Below are 13,663 nucleotides of genomic sequence, written 5' to 3'. Positions count from 1 at the left end.
CAAGCTCCTCTTGCATTGCTTTGACCCATGATGGATCCTCAAGAGCTTGTTTGACATTGTTGGGCTCTATTTGTGACAAGAGAGCAAGATTGCTAGGTTCGGTTGCCCTTTTGGTGGATGATCTTGTTGTTACTCCTTGAGAGGGATCACCAATGATGAAGTCATGAGGATAACCCTTCATAGACTTCCATTCTCTAGGCTTCCGGACAGGTGTTGAGCTTTGATGATCTTCTGGTGGTCTTACTGTTTCAGTTTCTCGTCCCTGCTCAGGAGATAAATCGGAAGTTTCTCCTTCAATCTGACGAGACAAAACTGGACTGGCAGATTCTTCATTTTGGACAGATTTGGGAATTTCTTTGCTTGTTCCAGCTCCTTCTCCATCTGAATCATTATCTATCACAGGACTGGGAATTAAGTTAGAATCACAAAAAGTAACATGTATGGATTCCTCTATTGTCCTATGGTCTTTGAGATAAACTCTATAAGCCTTGCTTGTGGTGGAATATCCAACAAACATTCCTTCATAGGATTTTGGATCAAACTTTCCAAGATTTTCTTTATTATTAAGTACAAAGCATTTACATCCAAAAACATGAAAATACTTAAGATTTGGAGGGGTTCCTTTCCATAGCTCATAAGGAGTTTTCTTTAACCCTTTTATAATGATTGTTCTATTCAAAATATAACACGCTGTGTTCACAGCTTCAGCCCATAAAAATTTGGGAATTTCATCATCACATAGCATGGCCCTAGTCATTTCTTGAAGGCTTCGATTCCTTCTTTCAACCACCCCATTTTGTTGGGGTGTTCTAGGGCATGAGAAATTATGAGAAATCCCTAAGTCATCACAGAATTTTTCAAAATCTTGATTTTCAAATTCTCTTCCATGATCACTTCTCAAATGGGCAATTTTCAAATCCTTTTCATTTTGAAGTTTCTTACAAAGGGTGGAAAAGGCATAAAATGCATCATTCTTATGAGCAAGGAAAAGTACCCAACCAAATCTAGAGTAATCATCAACCACCACAAGACCATAGTGTTTACCTCCCAAACTTTGAGTTCTAGTAGGACCGAAAAGATCAATATGTAACATTTCCAATGGCCTTTTGGTTGAGACTCCATCTTTTGATTTAAAAGAGGATTTTACTTGTTTGCCCAATTGGCAAGCATCACAAGTAAGATCCTTATCAAACTTGATGTTCGGAATTCCTCTAACCAAATTCTTTTTGACTAGCTTAGAAATTTGGTACATGCTAGCATGTCCCAACTTTCTATGCCAAAGCCTTTTTCAGATTCAAGAGAGGTGAAGCATGTTACATTTTGTTCCTTTAAATCCTCAAGAGTTAATCCATACACATTATTGCATCTTTTAGCTTCAAATAAAACATCCCCAGTTTTCTCACAAACAACCAAACAAACAAACTTCTTAAAGATAACATCAAAACCTAAATCACACAATTGACTAATACTAAGTAAGTTATGTTTCAAACCATTTACAAGGAGCACATCATTTATACAAGAAGAAAAGTTTTTACCAACTTTCCCAACAGCCACTATTTTTCCTTTTGCATCATCACCAAAGGTAACAAGTCCTCCATCATATTCATCAAGCTTTATGAAGAAGGTTGTCTTTCCGGTCATATGCCTAGAGCATCCGCTGTCCATGTACCACATATTTTCCTTTTTCTTGGATGCTAGACAGACCTACAAATCATACTCAAGTGACCTTAGGTATCCAAATTTTTTTGGATCCTTTCACGTTAAACCATCTCTTATGTCCCAAATCATTGTAATCAAAAACAACTTTGTAAACTTTGTCACCCATCATTCTTTCACCAAAGAAGCATTGAACTGGAAAATGACCACTTCGGTTGCACATTCTACAAAATCTTGGAGTTGTAGTTTTGTTAAAGTGAGTTGGGTCTTGATATGTTACATCATTTGAAGATGAGGCAATATTTTCAAAATGTAATTTTTCAGATTTATAAAATCCCAACCCAGCTTTATCATAAAGAGGTTTTTGACTAGCCAAGATTTGGTTCAAATTTTCAGAACTTTGGGTGAACTTGGCTAAGTCATCTTTAAGTCTTTCAACCTCTTTGAGCAACTCTTCATTTTGCTTAAAACAGTTCACATATGCAAGAACAGAATGATCACTTTCACAGCTTCTAACTTGGGCTTTTAACAACTTGTTTTCTTCCACAAGATCACAAACAGTTTCGGCCTCTCTTAATTTTTCTTTGAGGAAATCATTTTCAGCTTTAAGAATGAAGTTTTGCTGTTCAAGATCTTGATTCTCAGCCAGAAAACATCTAATTTTTTCAGAAAGGTGATCTATCATGAGATGAAGGTCTTCAGTGTTAGAGTTTTGAAATGATACCTGGTCTATCTCATTTGCCATGAGACAGTGCTGTGATTTAGTCTCAGACTCTTCATTCTCATCATCTGAGTCATTTTCCAAATCTTCCCATGTGGCCATCAGTCCTTTCTTCTTCACTTTTTTCGGCTTCTCTTCCTTTTTCAGCTTGGGACAATCAGATTTGAAATGACCCATTTCCTTGCAATTGAAACAGGTTACCTTGCTAAGATCTTTCTTTGTCCTCCTGGAGCCGCTGCCTTTGCTTTTGAGCTTTGCCATTTTCCTGAATTTTTTTGCAAACAACACAAACTCATTTTCAGAAGAGTTATCACTGGATTCATTATCCAGAGGGTTAGTCACAGAAGAAAAAGCAATTCCTTTCTTTTTTGAATCTTTTTTCAAATAGGAGTTTTCAAAGGCAAGTAAGTTTCCTCTCAAATCATCAAGTGTCATAGAATCTAAGTTACTACTCTCAGAAATAATTAAGGATTTTGTTTCCCACTCTTTTGTGAGACATCTCAATACTCTTCTCACTAGCACAGATTCTGAATGTGTGATTCCAAGAGCATCTAAGCCAACAGTGATGATATTGAACCGTTCAAACAGTTCATCGATGGACTCTCCTTCCTTCATTGCAAACATTTCATATTCCCTGTTTAACATATCTGTCCGAGTCTTCTTTACAATGGTAGTTCCTTCATGAGTGATTTGCAACTTGTCCCAGATTTCCTTTGCCGTTGTGCACCGTGATACTCGTCGGTACTCCTCAAAGCTGATAGCACAGTTGAGCAGATTGGTTGCCTTGGCATTTAACTCCACCGTCTTCCTATCTTCCTCGGTCCAGCTTGCTTCAGGTTTAAGAGAGACTACTCCTTGAGCACTTGTTGTAGTTGGAAATTTAGGACCCTCCAAGATGATCTTCCAAAGTCTGTAGTCCACGGCTTGTACAAATATCTTCATCCTCTCCTTCCAATAGGTATAATTTTTCCCATTGAAGAGGGGAGGTCTATTGCTTGATTGACCTTCAGCCAGATTGTATGATAACACATTTGCGCCACTGTTTTCTGCCATGAGGATCTTTACTCCAAGCTGCAAAGCTTGATCTTTTTGAGACCAAGCTCTGATACCAATTGATGGTTTCAGTGGCTAAGAGAAGGGGGGGTTGAATCTTAGCCCCCTTTTCCGAATGCTGACACTTGCTGAACTTCAGAGAAGACTTTTATGTTTTTGCTCGTCACTTGACACGAGCAACTTTGTTTTGTCTCGTCCCTAGTCACGAGACTTTTTGTTTTGTCTCGTCACTTGACACAAGATAATTCTGGCTTTTGCTCGTGTGTGGTAGAAAACAGAAATGGAGTAGAAGGAGAAGAAGATTGCACCCAGATATATCCTGGTTCGGCTGCTAAGTGCAGTGCAGCCTACATCCAGTCTCCATCACAAATATGATGGAATTTCACTATAACCAATCTGTTACAACTTGTAAAGTGCTAACCCAACTTACAAGGGGATTCCCACAGAATCATGATACACAACATAGATGAACAAAGGACCTCTAAGACATCTATGGCTTTTCTTTTAATTTTGCACTCTCTGCCTTTTTCCGCTCTATGGCTTTTTCATTACAAACCTCACTTGTTTGCCTTTTACCATGAGACTCAAGACATGACAAAATTAAACAGAAAAATACTAAACAGAATACATTGAAGGAGAAGAAAAATCTGTTAGCTCAGGTAGCTCTGAGAACTCTGTGCCTTGCACTCTCAAATTTTCTCCTTACTTCAAAACAGTGGTTGTTCCCCCTTTTTAAAGAAGAGGAAAGCCTCCACACTTGAAGCCAAAAACCGAACCAACTTTCTTCCTCCTTCAACAAACACAGAACCGGTTCGGCCACTCAGAGAGAGAAGAGATAACCATGCATTAACCAACATGCAATTACCTCAAGTCCTTTCTTGATCATCAACCTTCATCAATCCGGGCTCTCCATCCTTGGCTTCCTCTCCAAGATGGATTTCTGACCCTTGATGCCTCATGATGATGATGACTTCATCTGCTTCAATCTCTGCCTCCAACCATCACTTCGCCACTCTAGCTACTCCCTGTGGTGGTTGAGCAGAATCAAAGACAAGCCATGCTTCAAGAATCTCCTCTAGCTGGCCGAATCTTCTTCTTCCATTTTTGAGCATGAAAGGCTCAAGATAGCTTCACCAAAACTAACCACATTTGGTAAGCATCTTAGCCACAGCTCATCTTTCTTTTGGTATGTTTTCTTGCCATCATTAGCTTGATGGTCTTGATGCATGTAACTCTTCCTTTTTCTTCGTTGAAGAGCACGGCGTCCATGGTTTACTGGACAAAGACCAAAGAGAGAAGAAGAAAGAGATGAGAGAGAATAAAAGGAATCTGAAGAAAAGAAAAGCAATGCAAAGAAGTTAAACAAATTAATTAGGCATAGCTTGCTTTTACTTCCCTAACATAGAGTGGTGTGTAAGTCATAATAACCATCAATCACTTCAGCTGAATTTTTCTCTCTCATGTTCCCCATGCATTAATTAACAATGTAATAGATTTTGAAATCCATCACATGGTTGATACTTGGTTCCGTTGGAAGCACTTTGCTTTCATTTTTCCTTTGTTTCGGACCAAGCATGGAAACATTCTCTTTAGTATAATTTGGGCTTGTGACAACATGATCAAGGCTGGCCCATTTGGTAAGCATTTGCTTTCCTGATGAGTTGTGTAGCGGATTAAGCATAGGAAGCAAATAAGAAGGCATTTGGTTGGGCTTGCAACATTAATCTTTATTCTGGCCCAGTATAACTAGCTTTGATTACAAACACAAAGCTGAATTAATAATGCAACAGTTGGGCTTTGTTAATTTACTTTTGTTTCGGCCCAACAAAAATCTGCACAACAAAATTATTTTAATCAGCTCACTAATCAAAATTAGCTTAATAATTTTGCTGTTAATAATGTTTGATCATCATCAATTTGGTTTAGAGTTTTCCAAACTCATCACTATGTATCTACTTTTATATATTAAGAATAGATTTCAATATTGCTTATCAAATTCAGAACAAAGCATTTCGATCAGAAACTCAGCAAATTCATGAAATCAACAAATCCAAATATTGTTCTATAAAGAAATTGGATAGCAATTTATAACAAACATCGATCGAATCTTCTAAATGATGCATGATATCTTGACATTAGGAATCACAGAGAACACGAAGATGAAAACGATTAAAGCATACAATACATTAACAAAATCAGGAGAAATTAGGACTAGCTACGAGAGAAATCGCAAACTGAAACCAAAGCTGAAATCATTGCAAAAACATGTTCCAGAAAATTTACCAAAGGATAAGTCTAGATTGGATACAAAAGGACGGGAGTAGTAAGAAGCGACGGAAGACGCAATATCACAATAATCAGAAAACAACAATGACATAGAGTTTCTATAGGCCTTTGATAGTGCTACAATTTGTACAAATAGGCGCGCTTCTATTTATACAATTGTGATCCTACTAAAGAACACTTGCTTCATATTACACAGATTAAACCTAAGCTCTGATCGGCGCTTAAGAAAATAGTCCCCTAGCAAGACTAACCAACTCAAATATAAATTGAATAAGAAAGTTACAAATATTTTACAAGTTATAAAATAAATAATTATACATTTTTAACAAAATTAGAATAATTAAGAACGGTTGGATCCTGCCTGTGACATATAGAGTATATACATCTAAGAACTCGACAAAAATAGATACTCATTGCAGATCGTGACTCTTGATTAGTAAGTCTCACATAGTCAAGTATTTGTTCTTGAAAAATATTTTTAGAAAAAGGAATGAGTTTTGCAACTCAGTGACTAGACAATATATTTATAATCCACATGAGACCATATAAACATTATTATCAAAGTAATTTTAATTAGAAAATAGTAGTTGATAATAATAAGTGATATAGAATTCAAATCAAAGTCCACACTTTGACGGCTCCACCTCTATGGGTAGCCCTTTCCTCTACTGTGTTCGTACGAAGTAACAGATCCAACGTGTGGCCTACACGTTAGGCTAGCAACGTCCCTGCTAATTGAGATCTAAGTCAGATACATCTAGGTTAATGTCATACCGCCGTTAATTACGGTTTTCTAATACGAGCCTCCCAAACCAATTCAAAACATATAATTTCAAATACAACCAATCTTTGATCTTTCAAATGTATACAGTATCAAATAAAATCAAATAATATTTTTTCATCAAAAATCATTTTCAATTATATGAAATGTTGAATATACTTTACAAATTTAGTATGAGTGAGTATCACCAATACTTCAATGTTCCAGAAACACATATTCAAATAAAATCGAATATTCTAAAATAATACAAAACTTCATCAAATATGTATACGGTCTCATGTGCAGATTGAAAATCTAAATTTCACAAAAATAAATATTTAGTTCTAATAAATTCATTATTAAAATTAAATTCAAGTCCTTATTGGTAATTTGTAAGTATAATCATAAATTCAAGCTGCATATATCAAAATAATTATAAATTTAAAGTAAAAAAAATTATAAATATAAAATCTACTCACAATTTGGTCTTAGATAACGTTTGATAGAGAGACAGAGACGGAAAGACTAAGATGGAGAGACAGAGACTAAGAGACAGAGATTGAAATAAATCTCAATATTCTGTTTGGTGCAAAATAAGAGACAAAAATTGAAATAAGAATAAAATTCTAATTTAATTTGCACAAAAAATAAAATTAGAATTAATTAATTGAAATTAGAATATTTTAAATATAAAATATTATTAAAATTTCAGTCACCCTCTTTACAAATTTTATTCTCGTATTCCTACCTTTTAAAAGTAATGAGATATTGAAATTTGGAAGATTAACACAGATATTTTAGTATCTATTTTTAAATCAATAAACATGATATTGAATCTTATCCTATCAGACTTTATTTCAATACCTTAAAACAAAACTACTAAGGGACGAAGAAATCAATCCAGGAGTGTCGAATTAAATTGTGAGAAAGGTTGAAATAGAATGAAACAAAATAGGCAGAATTTGGACCGAGCCTAGCTTCAATTCAAACAGCAACAACGACTACTTCACGGATGTAATCTTGACATCAGCAGCAGCATCGCTACCTCTTCTAGCCCGTAACAAACAACAGCAAAAGCAAATCAATCGAAAAAAAGGGCACGAAAATGGAGCGAAACAGTAAGGTAGATAAAAGCGTAACAAGAATAGAAAGAGATGTCAAGTGCAAGCAGAATGGGGTTTGTTTTACCGATATAAAGGTATAGCAGTAGTGGCTCTTAGCGACAACAATTCCGACGACTCCGGCGGCAACATTCATGGCCCTAGAGTCTCCGAGAACCAATGAAAAACTAAAAGCAGAAGCAGAGCAGGACAATCCCTTCTCCGGTGACCTCTTCCACCCGCAACGGAGGCAACTGCAATGACAGTGGAAGAACAGAAGGCCGGCTCTGTGTCGCAGTGGTGGAAGGCAGCAGCATTTCGGCGACGAGTTCCAGCAGAGCTCCCCTTTCTCTCTCCCGTTCGCGCCCTCCTTCTCTGCCCTGTTTGGCGACGACGATGACCTAAACCGGGACGGCGACGATCTCGATCAACAGCAGTGGCGGCGACGGGCACAGCGACGACGGTAGGACTCCCTCCTTCCTTTCTTCTTCAATCGCTCCCCTTTTGATTTCTGTTCTCCTCCCTTTCTCTCTTTCTTTCTCCTGTTTGTGGGTGTATGTGTTGTAGCATTAGGGATTTTTGGATTAGGTTTAAGGTTGGAAAGAGAGGGATAAGAGTAGATTAGAATTTTGATAAAATTAGAGGGTAGGGCAGTAATAAAAAAAAAGCTTGGGACGTTACAGAGGTTTCCCAATGAATGGAAAAAAAAACAAGAATGCAAATTTATATCAGTCCAAGTAGTTAATAATGTGTAAAGAAAGAGAGAGAGGTCTTTTCTTTCGAGGAAAAGGAAAAACGAATGCATGTATAATTGAATTGTGGTGGCATGAGAACCGTGAAGTTAGATAATTACCTGTTCAGAAATCTCTATTCAGAAAATTTTCTTGAAATTAACTTTAATGGTTGGGATGTGGGAAATTTTGGGCCAGATTAGTTTATGCTTGTTCTTGCAGTGTTCTCCCAGCAAATCACAAGAATAAACATGAAGTAGCAAGAGAGAGGGAGGCAACTTTTCTCCTTCCATACTCTCCAGCTTGTCGCAGTGCTCAATGTGCAATCGTTGAAGGCAGGTGAGGCGGCGGAGAAGCTCGTTGCATTCCAATGTCTCCAGATTATTAAAAGCAAAGAGATGCAGAGTGGTAAGGGAGGGAAGGTGAGGGAGCGAACCCACCTCTGGGTATGACTTTATGTTCTTACACCAAAAACCATAAATGCTAAGATGAGTGAGGGCGTCTAAGTTGCCCATCCATGATAGATCCCTCATTTGTTGCTCGCCAATTCCCACTTCAAGTTCTTTCAAGTTAGGCGGCAAATCACCCTCTGCCAACCTGCAAATGTTTGGGCAACCATATATCTGGAGAGAGTGTAAACTTGGGAGTAGACTCTTCATCTCACGTGGTAATGCCTCCAACTTTGAGCACCTGCTGACTTGAAGATGAGTCAAGTTGGGTGCAGCCAGTCCTTCTCCTGCAAATGACACTAATTTGTCGCAGGAAGTAATGGAGAGACGTTGAAGAGCAGCGTGTGGTGCCTCTGACATTGACACTGATTCCAGATTCCTACACCAGTTTATCTTGAGATTCTTGAGATTAGGAAAGACATCCAATGACAAGGATACAATAGACGAACACAATGAAATAAGTAGTTCTTGGAGGCAACATAGATGGTTGATAGTCCTTGCATTAAATGATTGAGATGGCCTTATTGATAAAGCATCCCCACCACCTACCATCTCATCAGACCTTCCTTCATCATCTTCCCGCAAACAAGAATCCCTTCTCCACAATATGCCCTTAAGCATATCTGCCTTTAACATTCCACAATCTTCTATTTCAAGTCTCCTAAGCCGAGGAAAAGCTTCTGGGTCAGGTGCGTGCCACTCCTCCCAGCGTGGCATGTTATGAAACACCAATTCCTCGAGTGAAGGAAACGGTGCAATAGGCGAGTAATGATGATCGCTGTCATTCTTGTAAAACTCATCACCAATATGCTTGAGCTGAAGAAAACCTTCCATGCGCAGGGACTTTAGAGATGGCAGTTGTCCAAGTGAAGGCAGCATGCAGCAATTCTTGCAAGATGCTAGTGTTACCCTTGTCATACTGTTGTAGGAACAGCGGCCCACCCAATCTGGAAATTTTTCACCCTTGTATCCCTTCATTCTCAACTCTTTCAACCCATTGTGCGGTTGCAAGCCGTCAAGTATATCTCTCTCAGTCTCTGTGTTTGAAACCATTTCATCATCTGAACACCATTCCAACCATAACTTGTCAATGTGGTTCTTCTCCAACATCCCTGCACTCCTTGCTTGTCTCACATCAACAACATTCTCCAACTTCTTAATCTCCAACAATCCATGAAGATTTGAGAGCCCTCCTAATTCCTGGATTCCATTATCTTCATTATTGCCCACCACAAAGGAACGTAAGGTATGCAAGTGGTCCAATTTGCTTATTCCTCCAGGCATTTCTTCCAAACAAGTTTCCCTAAGATCAAGATGCCGTAAATTCACAAGATTATGCATGCCACTGGGCAACATGGTCAGCTTAGTACATCTGTACAATATTAATGTTTGTAGATTATACAAGTTGCATAATGACTTTGGTAATGTCTTAACATTGGTCCAAGAGAGATTCAAATAGCGTAGATGAGTCAATTTACCTATTGAATCTGGTAATACATCAAGTTCACAAAAGGATAAAACTCTCAAGTATTTCAACTTCGATGCTCTGCTTTCCATGCTTAACAAATCATTGATATGCAACGATGTCCTCAAAGATTCTGATTTCGCAATGGATTTAAAGACTTTTGAGATTGGATGATCTAAGCTTCCATATGGCAAATATGACAAATATGACAAATGGCGAGTGGGAACCTTCTTTTCTTCTTGTTCACCAAGTTCTTCTATTCTACAATAGAAGTCTCCAGCAAGGAATATTGCCAAGTCATGCAAGAGATCATGCATCACGAACCTCTCAGAGAAAAACCTAGATGGTTTAAAAAATAACCTTGAAGCTAATTCTTTAAAATACTTGTCATTGACTTGAAGCTTTTTAAAGAATAACCTGGAAGCTAATTCTTCAAAACACTCAGAACCAACCTCTTCTAAACTCTCTCCTCTCTTTGGTAACCTTAAAAGATCTTCAGCCATCCACAGCAAAACTAGTTCATTTTTCTCAAACTCATGATCTTTGGGAAACAAGGAACAATAAACAAAACAACGCTTCAAGTAAGGAGGAAGCTGGAAGTAGCTTATTAACAATGCTGGAATAATTTTACTATTTTTCAATTCCCAAATGTCATTCATTAAAACAACATTCCATTCCTTAACATCATCCTTTCCTCGCAAGAAACGCCCAAGTGTTTCTACAGCTAATGGCAACCCCTTACACCTCTTGACAATCTTTCTACCCACATCCTCTAGTGTTGGGTTCCCGTTTGATTCTGGAAAACATGCATTGGCTGCAAATAATAACCAACAAGACTCTTCGGACAACTCATAAAGAGTGCAAGAGGGACATGCTTGAACTACTGAAGCAACCTCTTGATTGCGAGTTGTTAGAAGAATTGTACTACCCTTAGCCCCACAGTGAAAAGGAGTTATAAATTGCGTCCACTTATCGGCATCATCGCTCTAGACATCGTCTAGAACAACAAAGAACTTCTTTCCCCACAAGATTTTCTGCAATTCAATTTGAAGCAAATTTAAACTCCCAAGGGTACAAGAATTCTCAGTAAGTTCCCCAATGGTTTTCCTTGTAATCTCAGCAACATCAAATGTCTCAGAGATGCAGACCCATGCTTTGAGATCAAATCCCTCCGCGACACTGTACGCCCATTTGGCTAAGGTTGTTTTACCAACCCCACCCATGCCAACAATAGGAATCACAGCTAACTGAGATTCACTGTTGTCATGTATTGTTTTGATTAAAGCTTGTTGATCATCCTCCCTGCCATATATGTTCCCTTGCATCAGACATGTGGTTTCTCGCCATGATGATGGTGATGATGATGATGACAAGTTATTATCCTTGGTACCCTTTTGAAGACCAAGGACATCTTTCTGCTTTACAAGAAATTCTATTCTTACAACCACCTCTTCCATGTTATCTACCATCTTCCTATGTCGGTTACGGAAGAAACTAAGCTTGGAAGAACATACCTCCTTTTTTGTGGCGGCTTTGGTGTGTACAGCGTCCAGAAAGTCATCAGCGTCATAAACAGCATCCCTGAGACAGTTGAGCCACTCCCTCACACGTTTGTCGCCCAGTTGCTTGTACTCAGCATCATCAAGCACAGCTTCAGCAGCATTCAGAGAAATTTTCAGCCTCTCAACCAAGCCAGGGCCAAGTTTCTTGCCCAAGACCCGGTTGACCGCATCCATTGTGAGCAACCTGTCAAAGACAACATTAATGAAGCCAGAAAGGAAAGCTCCACCAACAAGTGCACCAGCCATGATGATATGATCTCAACAACAGCAAAGTGAATGGATTTTCAGAGAAAGGTAAGAGAACAATGGTTTGCAGTGTAGTGAACTACTAAGTTTTTCTCAATCATGTAGTGTATGCTAAGGAGAAGTCAATGATTCCTTAGCAACAAGACATGGTATCGCTCTCCGAGATAACTTAGAAATTCATAGCTTGGAGTGCTTAATTGGATTTGCTCTAACTTTTCATTTTTTAATTCTTTCTTGCAAGTGGTGCTGTTTCCGTAACTATATAAAACTAGGAACGTTTTGGCGCCACATTTTTGTATGTATATCATGGTAACATTATGAGGTTATTAATAACAATAATGCATGTTAGTTGTCTTATTTTAATAATTTGTATGTTGCTAATATCTTAGACTTAGGGCTTGTTTGGGTGAGCTTTTAAGAAAAGATCTTTTTTCGAGTTATCTTTTTCAAAAGATCTTTTGGAGAAGTAAAAGTAATTTTATGTTTGGATATCTCATACAAAAAGATCTTTTTATCTATCAATTATGTTTGGGTATAATAATATAAAAGTACTTTTTTGTTTATTTATTACATAAAAAACATCTTTTTTTCTAAGGAAAAAAGATTTTTTAAAAAAAGATGTAAATTACAGCTTCTCAAAAAAGATGTTTTTTTTTTAATTTTTCTAGTGCTTTTACTTTTACTATTAGAAATTTGCCAAACACGCTAAAAAATAAAAAAAGATATTTTTTCATTAAAAAATTTTTTTTTTAATAAAATAATGACGCCCAAACAAGTACTTAGTTTAATAGTTTGTTTGGAGCTTTTAATTTGTGTTTTTAAATCTGAGTGATGCAACAAAATGCAAGTTGAGGAAGGTTTCAACTGTTGCATGAGTTATGACTTGGGAATATGCAAGGCATATATCCAAGTCATATTAGGTGATTAGTAAGATGAACCAATTTTAGTTTATTAAACCATAGAAACATGATCATGACATTTTGGTCTTTCATTTTTGCTGGTTCTGCACATATATGCATCAGAGTAATAAGAATTTATTAGTGTGAACTGTAAGGTTAGGTCATCGTAGAGAAACAATGAGAATTTATGTATATATTTGTTTATTAGTATGAATGATATATCATTTTTAGTAAACCAACTAATAATAAAGACCATGAATTTTGGTGGATCATCGTACAAAATAATAACCAATAAACTAACAGCATTAATAATATTCAGTACATAGGTTGGTTTGGCAACAACCTCATCATACTATTGTTCTCATAATCTCTTCTACACTGAGCAGTTATATATATTACACGATTTCAAATCAATCCTCCAAATTGAAGAAGTATGGGTGAAGAATCTCCAGTTAAAGATTCAGCTCAATAAGATTTGACCGTCCGATCTTTCACTTGATGAAAACAAGCTACTGCCCCTGCAAAATTAGCATCTCCTCTCAACTTTTCTTCTCTTTGCTCAATTGGTTCTGTCCACTGAAGTTAATCGAAATCTGATTAGGTTCATACACTAACGGGAATGTAGAGACACTCCAGAAAGTTTTGGCTTGAGAAAAATTTGACACAAATATTTTAGAAAAGTAGTTACATGCCCACCAACTTGCCATTGGCATAGAGGCCGCCAGTACACATTTT

The 13,663-nt window shown here is 37.4% G+C and overlaps 1 protein-coding gene and 1 pseudogene across 3 annotated transcripts; both read right to left on the bottom strand.

Annotated features, from left to right (window-relative positions):
• Positions 1 to 1,269: 1,269 nt before the first annotated feature.
• Positions 1,270 to 11,802, bottom strand: LOC130960631 (uncharacterized). 3 transcript variants are annotated; one of them, XM_057886080.1, is made up of 2 exons: positions 11,736 to 11,802; positions 1,270 to 4,705 (listed from the first exon to the last, which is right to left on the bottom strand). In XM_057886080.1, the coding sequence occupies exon 2, from the start codon at positions 3,428 to 3,430 to the stop codon at positions 1,718 to 1,720; it is 1,713 nt and encodes a 570-aa protein (XP_057742063.1). In that variant the 5' UTR covers positions 3,431 to 4,705; positions 11,736 to 11,802; the 3' UTR covers positions 1,270 to 1,717. The 3 variants fall into 3 exon arrangements, with proteins under 3 accessions (XP_057742063.1, XP_057742062.1, XP_057742061.1); XM_057886079.1 differs by having other exon boundaries at positions 1,270 to 5,262; positions 11,736 to 11,796; XM_057886078.1 differs by lacking the exon at positions 11,736 to 11,802 and adding an exon at positions 7,665 to 7,752 and having other exon boundaries at positions 1,270 to 5,262.
• Positions 7,346 to 12,029, bottom strand: LOC130960630 (putative disease resistance protein At3g14460; annotated as a pseudogene).
• Positions 12,030 to 13,663: the final 1,634 nt, after the last annotated feature.

The sequence above is a fragment of the Arachis stenosperma genome, chromosome 2 (genome assembly GCF_014773155.1).
Source record: "Arachis stenosperma cultivar V10309 chromosome 2, arast.V10309.gnm1.PFL2, whole genome shotgun sequence".
Lineage (NCBI taxonomy): Eukaryota > Viridiplantae > Streptophyta > Magnoliopsida > Fabales > Fabaceae > Arachis > Arachis stenosperma.
The sequence above is the reverse complement of the archived record's forward strand: the minus strand, read 5'-3'. Positions and strand labels throughout refer to the sequence as shown.